The 15,495-nt window shown below is 45.0% G+C and overlaps 1 protein-coding gene across 2 annotated transcripts in view; it reads left to right on the plus strand.

Moving 5' to 3' along the window:
* Positions 1–884: 884 nt before the first annotated feature.
* CBL (Cbl proto-oncogene) overlaps positions 885–15,495 on the plus strand; it is a 154,903-nt gene continuing 140,292 nt past the window's right edge. For both annotated transcript variants that reach the window (XM_082274208.1, XM_082274209.1), the window contains exon 1: positions 885–1,201. In XM_082274208.1, the coding sequence (XP_082130334.1) occupies positions 1,061–1,201 (141 nt within the window). In that variant the 5' untranslated portion in view covers positions 885–1,060. The remainder of the gene's footprint in view (positions 1,202–15,495) is intronic.

The raw sequence follows: 15,495 nt of genomic DNA on the forward strand, positions 1-15,495 counted from the left end.
TCAAACACCTGTGACAAAAAAGTAAATATTCTATTCAATGAGCTCAACATGCCTCTCAGGAAATTCCTTAGGATGTCTACTTTCCAAAAAGGGGTAATTTGGGGGGAGGGGGTTACTGCCCTGTCATTTTAGCACTTCAAGAAATGAGATAGGCAAAGTAAAAGCTACATAAATCCCAGTATATACACCATAGTTTGTAGACGCTATAACTTTTGGGCAAACCAATTAAAAATACGCTTATTGAGATTTTTTTTATCAAAGACATGTAGCTAAATACATTTTGGCCTAAATGCATGACAAAAATTTAGTTTATTGGATATTTTTTTATAAGAAAAAGTAGAAAATGTAATTTTTCTCGCAAACAATAAAAAGCGCAGAGGTGATGAAATACCACCAAATGAAAGCTCTATTTGAGGGAAAATAGGACATAAAATTTGATAGGGTACAGCATCACATGACCGCGCAATTGCCAGTTAAAGTCACGCAGTGCCAAATTTCAAAAAGTTGCCTGGTCATTAAGGGGGTAAATCCTTCCGGTCCAGAAGTGGTTAGAGTAAAAAACCTTCTGCCTGAGCCATTTTTTAGCTCACACCAATGCGCTGTTCACCACCCTGCCCATCTCCCTTTAGTCTGGGTTCAGCTAAAGTTACTCTGATTAAGAGGTTGTAGAATAAGGGCCCTGCCAGGATCCCCCTCAATCCCCTCAGTACACACAGAGATGATAAGCGCACTCTTCATACGTCTGCAATGCAAAGCTTCAGCAGAGAAGTTACTAGCGCTCCTCGGGCTTCTATCGCCCACTTCCTGCGCATGCGCGCTCCCCTGCCTCCTCTCCGCAGCGCCGCCCTGGGCGGGGCTGCTCAGCTATTCACCCTGTCCGCTGGCTGTGCGCGCTCCCGGCGCTGAGAAGGCGGAAGTGACGGCGGCGGTGCGGTGCTCGGCCTTGGGAGACTTCTCCCCTCCCTGCCCGGCGTACACTGGGAGGGCCGTGTCCGGGGTTGGCGGCGGTGCCCTCCGGTGACTTCCTCCTCCGAGTTCCCCGTGTGAGTTTTGAACCACCATGGCGACCAACCTACGGAAAGGCGGAGGACTTATCGGCCTGGTGAAAGACGCTTTCCAGCCGCACCATCACCACCCGACCGCTCAGCCCGGAGCCGTGGACCGGAAGACGGTGGAGAAATGCTGGAAGCTGATGGACAAGGTGGGCTCTCCGCTGTATGAGGGGCGGCCTGACATTACCCATCACCCGGGACCATCTCCTCCTGTAATACAAGAGTGCTGGAGGAGGGGGCGCTGTGCTGATGGGGGGCATTTTACACATATGGCACTGCAGATATGATATGGGGGGGAGAGGGGCTGTACACATTTGGGGAACAGAGGTGGCACTGTGCTTGGGGGGGCACTCTACAGATATGGGGGACAGAGGTGGCACTGTGCTTGGGGGGGGGGGGCACTCTACAGATATGGGGGACAGAGGTGGCACTGTGCTTGGGGGGAGCACTCTACAGATATGGGGGACAGAGGTGGCACTGTGCTTGGGGGGGGGCACTCTACAGATATGGGGGACAGAGGTGGCACTGTGCTTGGGGGGGCACTCTACAGATATGGGGGACAGAGGTGGCACTGTGCTTGGGGGGGGGGGCACTCTACAGATATGGGGGACAGAGGTGGCACTGTGCTTGGGGGGAGCACTCTACAGATATGGGGGACAGAGGTGGCACTGTGCTTGGGGGGGGGCACTCTACAGATATGGGGGACAGAGGTGGCACTGTGCTTGGGGGGGGCACTCTACAGATATGGGGGACAGAGGTGGCACTGTGCTTGGGGGGGGGGCACTCTACAGATATGGGGGTGGGGGCAGAGGTGGCATTGTACTTAGATGGGGGACAGAGGTGGCACTGTGCTTGGGGGAGCACTGTACAGATATATCCGGGGGCAGAGGTGGTGCTGTACTGATATGGGGTGGCACTGTGCTTGGTGGAACACTGTACAGATATGGGGGACAGGTGGAAGGAGGTGGCACTGTACTGATAGGGAGGGCACGGAGGTGGCACTGTCCTGATAGGGAGGGCACGGAGGTGGCACTGTCCTGATAGGGAGGGCACGGAGGTGGCACTGTCCTGATAGGGAGGGCACGGAGGTGGCACTGTCCTGATAGGGAGGGCACGGAGGTGGCACTGTCCTGATAGGGAGGGCACGGAGGCGACCCTATGGATGGAGGGGGCACGGAGGCGACCCTATGGATGGAGGGGGGGCACTTGGAGGTGACACTGTACTATGGTGATTTTGGGGGGGGGGGCACACAGTGAAGACACACTACTGATTAGGGGGGGCACAGGTGAGACTGTACTGATGGGGGGCACTGTACAGAGATGGGAGCACAGGACTGACACTACTTGAGGGAGCATTGTACTGATGGGGGGGCACTGTGCTAATATTGGGGGCACACAGGTGGCACGCTACCTGGAGGATGCAGTGGGGGGGGAGCACTGTACAGATGGGTAGGCAGAAATAGCATTGTATTGATGGGGCGTGGGGGAGGCACAGGGGGCATTGTACTAATAGAGGGAAGCATGGGAATGGCACTGTACTGATGGGGTACAGAGGTGGCACTGTACTGATAAGAGGCATGCAGAGAAGGTGTTGTCCTTAAGGGGGCCGCTGTATTTGGAGAGGGGGGTGTCAATGAGACAGTGCTATCCACAGAGGTGTCGCTGGGTGGGTGTCACGGATGTAGCATTATATATAGTGTACTACACTAGTCAGTCTTCGCTGTGCACGCCGGGGTTGATTTTTACTAAAGCTGGAGAGTGCAAAATCTGGTTCAGCTCTGCATAGAAACCAATCAGCTTCCAGGGTTTTTTTTGTCAAAGCTTATATGAACAAGCTGAAGTTGGAAGCTGATTGGCTACCATGCACGGCTGCACCAGATTTTGCATTCTCCTGTGTTGGTAAATCAACTCCCCTGTGCCATTTCTGCTGTGTAGCTCATTGTGTTTGACTGTTTTTTTACTTTGCTTATTTTATGGTACTTTAGTCAAATCTAAAACATTGACCTATTTATGTGAAAATTTAAATACTTTTTCAGGGCTGGACTAATCAGAAAGTCAGTTCAATGAAGAAAAGTTCAGCTGCTGCTTCCGTTATTTTGAATGTTTTGAGGAAGTCCTCGAATGTATTTCTTGCCTCACAGCTTTCTGACTTCCACATCGGCTTGTAGCACCCATTTCATTTGGTGTTATTGACGCTGAGCGTGTCCTGTCAAAAAAGCAGCAAACTACAATTGCAAACGTGCATGCCATGCAAAATCTATGTCTGTGTCCTCTGGGTACAACCACCCCCCCCCCCCCCCCCATAAGGGAAAGCTGTACATTGGGCAATGCAGACTGAAGTTACTCTGAAGGGTAATCATACTTTTATAGTTGTACTTAAAGGCTAAGAAAGATATACAAATGCGCATACTTTTGCAGGGGGAAAAATGTGCATTTTTCTTTCTTTCCCCTCTTGAGCCTGCAAAGCATTGCACTTGTGATTAGTGGATCAGGGGTACAAAGTCAGGATCTTGTTGACAAGCCCTGCAGCTTTTAGCCTGTACCTCCAATACCGGCTGACTGTTTACGACAGGGGTTTTCTCAACCAGGGTTCCTCCAGAGGATGCCAGGGCTTCCTTCAGCAATGAGCAATTTCTTCCTCTCAGATACGTTTCCTACTGACTCCATTGATCTTTTCACCCATCTGTAAAGATGGCATTTCTTTTCAATACCCACCAAGGGGCATTCCTCCTACTGACCATCACACTAATGTATCATGAGTTGCAGGTAGTAATTTTTAGCTGGGGTTCCCTGAGACTGGAAATGTATTTCAAGGGTTCCTCTGTGTTAAAAAAAAGTCTGGTTTACAAGCTGCAGGACTTGTGAATGAACCAGGAGAGCACTTATCAGCACCCTCGCAGTCTGAGAACTACAACCCATCAGCCGCGATGGATGATGGTACTTGTAGTTCTCTCATTCACAAATTTTTGTGCATTAATGCGACATGTGGCAAAGTTCTGCCTGGCCTTGCTATTTTCAAAATGTGACAGCGGGAGGAGATCCCCCACCCATTGTCACCAGGGAGGGAGGGGGGGGGGGGGGCAATTATGGGTGTAACATACTGTGAAAGGTGAACTTATCCTTTTAAAGTCCCTTCAAAGACCCATAAAGTTTATTATTTTTTTTTTTTGGAGAGAGCTGAATTTCCTGATGGGTTTTATTGCGGTCTGTGGCTTTAGATCTCCTTGCATATTTTTGCAAACAAACATTTAATGTAGTTCTAAAGCCTAAATATTTTTAACTATTCCTTGCATTAAGGCTCCGTTCACATCTAGGCGTTTTGGGGCGTTTTTGGGGCGTTTTTCTGCTCTAGGATCAGCTCTCAAAACGCCCAACAAGACAAATCCTATTCATTTCAATGGCCCCTGTTCACATCTGAGCGTTTTGACGCTGTATACAAAACGCCCAACGCTCAAAAAAGTACATGAGCTTCTTTTTGGGCAGATTACAGGCGTTTTCCATTGATCTCTATTCAATCTAAAAACGCCTGCACAAAAATCGCGGTAAAATCGCGGTAAAATCGCGGTAAAAAACGCCGCAAAAATCGCGGTAAAATCGCGGTAAAAAACGCGCGAAAAACGCTACGCTCAGGTGTGAATGTAGCCTTAAGCGGAGTTCCGGGCACAGAATCGTGTCTGTAGAATTTACTGCATGTGCTTCCTTATCCTTTGCTGGGCCAGAATTGGATATTCCCGGGCCTTTTTTTTTTTTTCCCTTACCTTTTTAGAGAGCATTATATACTCACCTTACCATCAACTTCCTCCCTCCTGAGCCGCGGCTCGCCCCGGCACTTCCTGTCCTGCAATGCGTCCTGGGAGCTCTTACTCGTCGCTCCCAGGATGCAATGTGCAGTGACGTAGGCAGCCGGCCACTCTTCTCGTCGCGTTATTTCCAAACAGGAAATGACGCGATGTTAGGCGGAGCCCAGTGTGGACGGCGCCATATTTAAATCTGTATACACAGCAATACTGGGCACAGCAGTACTGGGCATGCGCGAGATTTCGCGCTGGACTCACAGGCCTCCGCCCACTAGAACAAGGAAGAAGGGAAGACATTTCCCCACAACGGACTCGGCGATCCAGAACAAAGATGGCGGCGCTCGTCATACATTTTATAAAGTAAGATTTTATACGTGCAAACCGATTATTTCATTGTGAGAAAAAGGATTAGCAGATGTATAGAGGTCTAAGGGTCACTGTTTGGGGGACATAAAAAAAAAAAAAAAAAAAAAAAAAAAAGATTCTGTGCCCGGAACTCCGCTTTAAGGTTAAAAATGTTTAGGTAAGAGTATTGACCCCTCACACCCCCCCCATCCCCTTATACTTACCTGAGCCGATCTCGGCCCAGCACTGTGCTGCCTTTGGAGCAGCTCTCCCCATTCTCTCAGGCTTTGCTGAGGCAACAGGAGCCAATAGCATTCAAATCCTGTGACAAAGGAATGCGGGGCAGTACCAAGCCACGATGCCTGTCTATGGGCGCTGGCAGCAAGGCTGTGGCACACCAGTAAGAGGAGGAGCCAGGAATGTTGGCGGGGGGCTCCAGAAAAGGAATATCCATATCAAATTGGTAATTTTTTTTTTTTTTTTTTGTCTTTACAATCACTTTTAAAAGTAAAGTATGGGCAAAGCTTTTTTTTTTTGTCCATACTTCTCTTGTGAATCACAGGAGCGCACACACTTTTGCTCTCCTGTCACCCAGAATCAGCTGGCAGCCGGCTAAAGCCCGCTGTCAGCTAAAGTCTCAGAGCTGCTCCAGGTCTGGAAGGTCCTGACCAAATAGTCGCAATCCACCCAGATGCCTGATTGATAGGTGGCTCTGCCTCTTAGCACGCAGCTGAAGCCAGCCGAACTCCAGCAAGCGCAGCAGGAACAGAGTGGAGAGCAGCAACTAACAGTAACTTGTCTGAGAAGGTCAATATCTGAGTGATCCCTGTGAATGAATGACGTGGATGTGTGGTTGGAGCGATTGTACAGCCTTGCTACTCCCCGTCCGCTGTCTCAGGAAAGGGGCTTCTGCTTAGATATGTTACACCCTAAATACTCATGTAACCTGTTTATATGGTTGACCTATTCTATAAAAATATTTGAGAAGTAGTTAAAAAGTAAGAATTGATGCAGGTTAACATGTTTTCTTGATTGCAATGAAAAACACATTGGGGTATAAAAATGCTTAGGTGTAAACAGGTTTGACCCATTGTAAGCAGCTTTTGCAGGCAATTATGCCTTCAGTCCCCTTGCTTTACCCAAATTTTAAAGCGGAGTTCCACCCAAAAGGGGAAGCCCCGCTTGTCTGCTGCCTGCCCCCTTCGCTGCCATATTTGGCACCTTTTGGTGGGAGGGGAAGAACAGGTACCTGATTTTGACAGGTCCCCGCTGCCACTTCAGGCTGAGTTTGCCTCCCCCCTTGCAACAGGCCAAATTACAAAGTGCAGGGTGCTTTGCACGTGCACAGTACGAAAACAGCCGTGAAGCTTCACTGCCAGTTTCCCTTAGTCAAGATGGCAGCACCAGCATCGGATAGAGTGAGGACACCGCTGGATTCATGGATAGGTAAGTGTCCTAATATTATGTCAGCAGCTACAGTATTTGTAGCTACTGGCTTTTTTTTTTTTTTTTTTTTTTTTGGGGCGGGGGGGGGGGGGGAGTGCTGGAGCTCTTCTTTAACCTGTTGTAATCTAGTAAAGCTCTAAAACTTCCTGTTAGTATTGAAACTCGCTATTGGCCCATTGCTATGATGTGCTGCATCAATAGGAATAAGCATGAGGCAAGCTTCAACACTACCAAGATTTTCTGAGTTTTTCCCCATTGGAATGGTGTCCACTCGTTGTGTGTGTTTTTTTTTTTTTTTTTTTTTTTTTTTTTTTGGAGGGGGGTTTCATTGTAACTTTTAAACTTCAATACGTCATAAAATTACACGTGAAGGGCAAGGCGAGCACTGCCAATGCAATTGTTTTATTTTTCTCAGTTTATTGCCGTTTAGCTGCCATTCTCACAGACCTGTTCCATGGGGTTGAATTTTATCACCTATAAAATGTGCTTCATGTGGTTACGTTTTGGTGTCCAAAAAGGTGCTCCCCACTTGTCCTTTCTGGGGGACTTTTCAGCATCTAAAAGAAGACTACAAGCTGGAGAATCTGAGAGTGTGGGAAGAAAGAATGGACATCAGGAGAGCTGCTGAAGACCATCTTCTCTTCCCTTATGGAGCAACACCAGGAGCTTGATGATCCTCGCTGTCCTAAGAATTGACACAGCTACACGTGGGATGGAGTTAAACTTTAAGTCATCGTCTGAAAGCAGACTGGTTAAGGTGAGAAAAATGAACTGTTTGTATTCTATGTAAGATGTATTAGTTTTTGTGGGAACCACAGAAATGTATAGACTGCTTGTGTTGTAATAAGGAGTGGATCGTGTTGCTGGTTCCCTTAAGATTCTGTGCAGTATGGATGTCATGTTTTTTATCCTCGTAGTGCTGGCAATGTGTGTTTAAAATTCCCAGCATATGGAGGCCTGTTCATCATTCCACCACTTCTGTTACTGTTGTGATTTCTTTAGGAGCCAAAACCACCATACACTATTGACTGTGTTATTATAATTAGGGGTGGATTATATTGGTTTCAAGAGAATCCAGTGCCAAGTTACTGTCATTTGGTTTATAGATGAAGCAGTGGAAATCAATTGCATGTACTGTAAATATTGGCAATATATGGACTTGTCTGTATTTGCACTCCTGGTTTCTGCTATGGTTAAAATATATAGATATATAAAAAATGAGGGGGCATCCTGATGGAACGCAGTAAACTGATAAGGATGCTACATAATGGAGAGGAATAGGACTACACGTTTCCCTGTTCTCAGAGACGACACGTCCAACCCAGGGATCTGAACAGAAACCTATAATCCTGAGCTCCTGCTCATATTCTTCAGTGCTTTCTTGTCCCTATTCTTATGGGCCATACACACTATAAGATTTTCTGAAGGCTTTTTCGTTCAGATTTACCTTTTCTATGTAGTGCAAGGGCCTGCCAGATTGCATACAAATTGAAAGTGTTTAGGTTTGACCTCCTATTATATGGTTTTGGTAACTCTGAAGGAAAAAGTCTTCAGAAAATCTTATAGTGTGTATGGCCCATAAGTTTCACAAAAATGTGAGGGGTTCTGTTGTAGTTTTGGGGTTCTTAGATATAATCTTCCAATGGTTTGTGTGAGTAGCTCATGTTTTCCTTGGCTGACCCCCAGAAAATATGTGCAGGTATAGATTGAGGGGTAACTTTAGGTATTAAAGTGCAAAATTCTGGAGCATATAATGCTGTACTGCCAGCTACCAGGGGACTCATTGATGTTTTGCTGTGTGATGGAGGGATTGGGCTTGTCTATGGAGAATGATGCCAAATTATGTCTGGTGTAAAGTATTGTTGGCTTTAAAACTGAAAACCTAGAAAGAGCCACTGATTTTTGGAGATATGGGGGAAGTACCTGCCTTGGTAAAGACAACCTCACCTATTGCGTGTTTTGTTTTTATCCCATGTAGATGGCATGGGGAAGGAATAGGTTATTGTAATCCTGATCAAGATTACTGTTTTTTAGGTTGTTACTGTTATGAAGCCCATACATGTGTAGTAGAGTAGTTTGTTATTTTGTAGGGAACATTTTGGACTGCTGGAGATGGATCGCTGCCTTCCCATGCGATGTACACTGTGTGGGCGTTGGATATGTAGGAGAGTAGCAGACCTGATCTCCAATGTGCTGGTGGAAAAGGAAAGCTTGAAATTAAGGATACACTGATGCTGCTTTTTTCCCCAGCAATATGAGTACTGATATGTTCGGTTAAGTAATTGCTGTTACCAAATGCCAATACCTTTTGCGGTGCGATTTGAGCCCATACAAAATGAATAGGCTCAAATTGGCCTTGCGAAGAATTGCGTTTCTTACTGTCCAAATCACGTGCAGTTTCCTTTACTGCTCCTGTGTGATCCCAGTATAGAAAGACAGGGAAGTGGCATCTAAGAAGTGCGTAAATGGGCAAACAGTTTATTAAACTCGCATATTAAAAGTACATAATATATCTTGCTCGTCAAATCCACAACCATGGCCGCTTGCAGTGCTCACAGGGCTGGAGGAGACCCCTGTGGGTATAGGACGGAAGTGATGTCTGCTTAGTGGCAGACCGTCTACATCTCCTTCAGCCCTGTGAAGACTGCAAGCAACCATGGGTTTGGATTTGACGTGCAAGATCTACTATGAGGTTGATTTACTAAAGGCAATTTTAACAAAGGCCCCCCCAGGCCGCTCTGATACCCCAAAAAAGGCTGCACTGCTTCTGCCACAGACATGCCTAAAAGATTCCTGCTGAAGAGAAGTAAAAATTCTCCACCGCTGACCTACTGAGTGCGGGATAAAGACAAGGACAGAGTGCAGGACTCTACCCCCCCCCCCCCCCCCCAAGCATGGATGGTGTAAACTGTGCCTGAACAGAGGCCCCACTGGAGGCTCTCCTCCCCCAGCCAACCCCGATAAAGCTGTTCCAGCTTCTTCCAACCGCCCCCGGCTGGTCAGGAACCCAGATTCGGCCAGTGAGTAGAGAGTACCTAAAGCGGAGCTTCAGCCTGGAATGGGGGTCAGGAGGGGGCCAGGGAGAGTGGGGAGCAATGCTGATTTTCTGCACCATGGGCCTCTGGTTTGTACTTTCCCCCTGGGCTAAAGGTTGCCAGTCAGCTTGTCTGACGGGAAGCTCTGCTGATTTCTATCATCCAATCATGTGCAAGCAGAAACTCCAATTTTTTTTTTTCCCTTGCATGTCCCGCTCAGAGCTAGAGCAACTGCACTTGCAGTGCACAAATTATTTACTTATTTAGTGAATCAACCCCTATGTGCTTTTACCATGTGAGTTGTGATAACTTTTAAACTGTTTGCCCATTGCTGCACCTCTTAGATGGGGCTTCCCTGTCTATTTATACTGGGATCACACAGCAGCGTTGAGGCAAGTACTTGGTATTGGCGTATCAGTGCAACCAATTGAAATGGTAGTAAAAATGGGAAAACCTTACTTTTTCAGCTTCCTAACATTTCTAAAACGTGAAAGGGAAAAAAAGCATTTGGGCTTTAAAAAACAACTCTTGAGCGGAGTGCTTCTTCTAAAAATGATTAGTTCCCTCGGTGCATTGCTGACCTTATTGTTGCGGTACTTTGAGTCACTGACCTGAAACAAGACGACTTCTCATATTTGTGACTTTCCTGTTTTCAGTATTCTGCTTCTTATCAGTGACTTGGAAGTTTAAAAATATTTGAACCCGCATACCAACTAGTCAAGTAGCATTGCGTGACTTGCCCTACATATCTCACACTTACAAGGCCTATTTATAAAGCCCATTCACACCAGGTTGGTCTGTTGTGGTAAGCTTAACACAAGTAACACATTCACAAGTGTTTTTTGAAGCAGCCGTTTTATTCAAATGGTCTGCCAAAGGTACTGCAAGAGATCTAAAATGTTTCCTGCTACATTTTGTTCATACACACGGGTGCATTAAGGTGCCACTCAGATAGTAGTGCACCATGCACATATCAGGCCCTAAAGCTTTTGGTGAGGCTCTGCTCATTTCCGTCTGGGAGTAAATGGGAATTTGCCAAAGCTGCATTTCTGCAGTGTTTGTAGCTTGTACTCATAGGTGTGAATGGTATAATTTGGGTGTAAACTATTAATCCCATTGTTTCCCTTGTAATAGACATCAGCAAAGGCAGACATGTTTGATGTTCAGCCTGGGTGACCACCATGGCTTCCACCATATATACAGTTAAAGGATGAGCATAGCAACACAGGACAGGAATTTTTTTGCATGATGCCGGGTGAAAAATGATTGCAGCCATCTCGTCTAAGGACGGATAAGCTGAGGTATGACATTTTTGTGTTTGGGTTTAAATCCGCTTTAATTTCCCCATTCTTTTGTTTACCTTGGATTCTTTGAAAGTGCTTTTAGTCCAGGGATGTGGACATGCATCCATGCCCTGCACTACTACAGTACCATGCTGGGTTTTAATGGGTGTGAGACTTCCACCCCAACAGAATTTTTTTAACCGCTTTTTGGGGGTCACAACTTGTGAACTGCACCCACAGTACAATGTATTTAGTGCCTTGTTTTAAGTTGACTTTTTGAAAGTGGAAAGCTTGAAGGTTATCTAGAGTGGTCTGGTGTGAAGGTACCTTGCATTGAAGATTCAAACAGTAATTAAGATCAACCATGAGAACTCCTTTTTTGTTTTGTTTTTTAGCTCCATCTATAGGAATAGTGCTGTCTCTTTGAAAACCATAGAATCTCCTATACTGTATGGGGATTTCTGGAATGTAAACCCGGCAGAACTCAGTATTTCTTTGGTTCTTCTTGTTAGTGTGTAACTCTCTGCTCCTGCGATTTACAAGCAGACAGATAACACTGACAGTCTGCAGGAGCCTTGCATTGCACCAATGGTCTGCTGATTGCTTATGCAATGCTTCCTAAAAAAAAAAGCACTTTTTTTTTTTTTTTTTTTAAATTTAGCATAGGTTTACACTGATGCAGAGCAGGATACCGCATGTAATTCACACAGAAATCGCAGTACTTTGGGGTGCGATTTGAGTGATGGATTTGTATGGCTCAAATCACACTGCATTTGCACCAAACGTGTGCAGGACCCCTTCATTTTCTTGTCTGCACCAGGATCGAATCGCATTGCATGGTTGTCATTAGTTAACATACACTCTGCAATTGATTTGCATGAACGGGTTGCCATTTTATTTTATACGTTTAGTAATCCGCAGCAAATTTGCTGTGAATTGGCACTGTATCTAGTGTGAACCGAGGCTTAAAAGTAAACTTATTCTTTAACCAAACGGAAACCGGAGCTTGATTTGGCTGCTCAGCATGTGCTTGCACTGAGCACCAAAGTGCTTCAGTGTGTGAGGTAACCTAAAGGAATACCTTCTTTTTTTTTTTTTTAACGCAATTTTTAAATGGACTTGAAACAACGTCTGTGTAATCTTGAGGTCTATGGACCTCCAAACGCATCAAAGTCGGACCAAAGTAGTGCAGAGGCTACAGGAATTCACAAAAGTGAGTACACCCCTCACATTTTTGTAAATATTTTATATCTTTTCATGTGACAACACTGAAGAAATTACACTTTGTTACAATGTAAAGCAGTGAGTGTACAGCTTGTATAACAGTGTACAATTTCTGTCCCCTCAAAATAACTCAACACACAGCCATTAATGTCTAAACCGCTTGCAATGTAAGTGAGTACACCCCTAAGTGAAAATGTCCAAATTGGGCCCATAGTGTCAATATTTTGTGTGGCCACCATTTTTTTCCAGCACTTCTTTAACCCTCTTGGGCCATGCCACCAGAGTTCACCAGAGCTTCACAGGTTGCCACTGGAGTCCTCTTCCACTCCTCCATGACAATATCACAGAGCTGGTGGATGTTAGCGACCTTGCGCTCTTCCACCTTCTATTTGAGGATGTCCCACATATGCTCAATAATGATTAGGTCTGGATACATGCTTGGCCAGTCCATCACTTTTACCATCAGCTTCCTTAGCAAGGCAGTGGTCATCTTGGAGGTGTATTTGGGGTTATCGTGTTGGAATACTGCCCTGCGGCCCAGTCTCCAAAATGGAGGGGATCATGCTCTGCTTCAGTAAGTCACAGTACATGTTGGCATTCATGGTTCCCTCAATGAACTGTAGCTCCCCAGTGGCGGCAGCACTCATGCTGCCCCATATGATGACACTCCTACCACCATGATTGACTCTAGGCAAGACACACTTGTCTTTGTACTCCTCCCCTTGTTGCCGCACTACATGCTTGACACCATCTGAACCAAATACGTTTTTTGGTCTCATCAGACCACAGGACATGGTTTCAGTAATCCATGTCCTCAGTCTGCTTGTCTTCAGCAAACTGTTTGCAGACTTTCTTTTGCATCATTTTTAGAAGAAGCTTCTTTCTGGGATGACAGCCTTGCTAACCAATTTGATGCAGTGTGCGGTGTATGGTCTGAGCACTGACAGGCTGACCCCCCCACCCCTTCAACCTCTGCAGCAATGCTGGCAGCACTCATACGTCTATTTCCCAAAGACAACCTCTGGATATGACGCTGAGCACATGCACTCAACTACTTTGGTCGACCGTGGCAAGGCCTGTTCTGAGTGGAACCTGTCCTGTTAAACTGCTGTATGGTCTTGACCACTGTGCTGCAGCTCAGTTTCAGGGTCTTGGCAATCTTCTTATAGCCTAGGCCATCTTTATGTAGAGCAAAAATTATTTTTTCAGATACTCAGAGTTTTCCCTTGAGGTGCCATGTTGAACTTCCAGTGACCAGTATGAGATAGTGATAACACCAAATTTAACACACCTGCTCCCCATTCACACCTGAGACCTTGTAACACTAACGAGTCACATGACACTGAGGAGGGAAAATGGCTAATTGGGCCCAATTTGGACATTTTCACTTAGGGGTGTACTCACTTTTGTTGCCAGTGGTTTAGACATTAATGGCTGTGTGTTATTTTGAGGGGACAGAAAATGTACACTGTTATACAAGCTATATACTCACCACTTTACATTGTAGCAAAGTGTAATTTCTTCAGTGTTGTCACATGAAAAGATATAATAAAATATTTACAAAAATGTGAGGGGTGTACTCACTTTTTTTGTGAGATACTGTACTTTGAAGTCGCACAGATATGAACGGTACTCTTTGGAAATCTTGGGGTACGACATGTCATGAAACTGCAGTCCCAAGTCACAGGACAAGCCGCTCAAGTGTGAACGGGGGCCTAAGTTTGAGAGTAAAAATATCAGTACTGAGGAAAATCGAGCTTCTAAAATAAATCCCCACATCACTGCTTTGTATTGTCTTTGACCGTCATTTTGAGAATTAGGGAAATGACTAATATTCAAATGTAGTTGTTCCTGTCCCTAGTAGTGGTAGAGGATTCCGTTTTCTGTTGTGCTGTCATGGTGATTATAGTAAAATATATTCCAATTTCATTTTTTTTTTTTTCTTCTGCTGGTTGAGCTTTTCCTTTGGCATCACTGGTGAGAACTGCCAGTTGTCTAATACATGGGAGTCCAAGGAACCGCATCTTCACAATGATGTGTTCTTCTTCTCGTGCTGTAGAGTGAAAAGGAGAGCAAAATGGAAGTATGGATTGTTCTGATGAGGAGAGTGTAATGCAAGGTACAAAACCGCTAAGCCTACAGATCTCCATTAACTTCTACAGTGTATGATCACCTAAAATGAACTATAGCAGATATCCAGCAAAGTGAGATACTATATGGATTGCTGTAGTAGGTGTACTTGTAATTGAAGTTTCTGCTCCATTGCCTTGCGTGTTTGAGGGCCAGGGGGTTTTGAAAACTTTTCAGAAGCCCTTGTGTATAGTTTTGGTGGAATTGTGTAATCTCCAGATCTTTGGGAATGACCTCTGCATTATCATTCTGCCTGTTGATTTGCCAACTTTAACGCACAAACCTGATTGTAGCATGTCTGAAGTTTCTAATGGTATAGCGAATAGTAGTTGGTAATATTCAGCTGGACATGTTCTCTACATTGAAGACATTTCACTGTCCGTGCAAACTGCTTTCTCAGCTATGAGTGTCAGAACATTTCATGGTGATCAGATTAAGGTGATTGAGGAAGCTGATTGGAGAAGCACTGAAAGGCCTGCTAAATGTTACAAACTACTACTAGCTGCTTGTAATGCGTTTCCTGTAATCAACTAACTTGTAATACCAAATGAATTAATTTGTTTTCCTTTGTTTCTATAGTGCAAGACCTGAAAACACGATGAGGGACCGTGAGAGATCGCTTTAAAAGAGAACTCCAGATACAAAATCTGCAAGAAATGCTGCAGCTGCTTTATATTACATTTATTTACTAGTATTGTAGAAATGTTGAAGTAAATTTGCACAGTTTGTTTAACTTTTTCATGTGTATTTTAAAAATGTTTTTTTTTCTGGCACCAACAGACACTGGCATGCCAGGAAAAGAGCCATCAACCATGGAATAGTCTGCAGGAAAAGTGTATGCCTTGCCTTGCCTACATCTGCTCAGGAACATTCTTCTTTGTGGTGGTAGCACTGTCCTTAGTTCAAGAAGAATACACACAACCACCCAGAGAACTTGTGCCACTGGTGCTAGAAGCCTTTGAAGCAGCTACAGGGGGATTGGACATAATTGTAGCAAATTATTTTTACACAATATGAAAAGAAAAATTAGATTTTTTTTTTCCAGCCTGGTTTCACGAATTGAGAAAATTCAAAAGGGTTGGCTGCCACCAATCGGTTAACCCTGCCCAAATGATTATATTTATTTATTTTTGAATAGAAACTAATTCAGTAATACATTGTTACATTTTAAATATTGTTACAT

This window comes from Pelophylax lessonae, assembly GCF_965119305.1.
Source record: "Pelophylax lessonae genome assembly, chromosome: 12".
Taxonomy (NCBI): domain Eukaryota; kingdom Metazoa; phylum Chordata; class Amphibia; order Anura; family Ranidae; genus Pelophylax; species Pelophylax lessonae.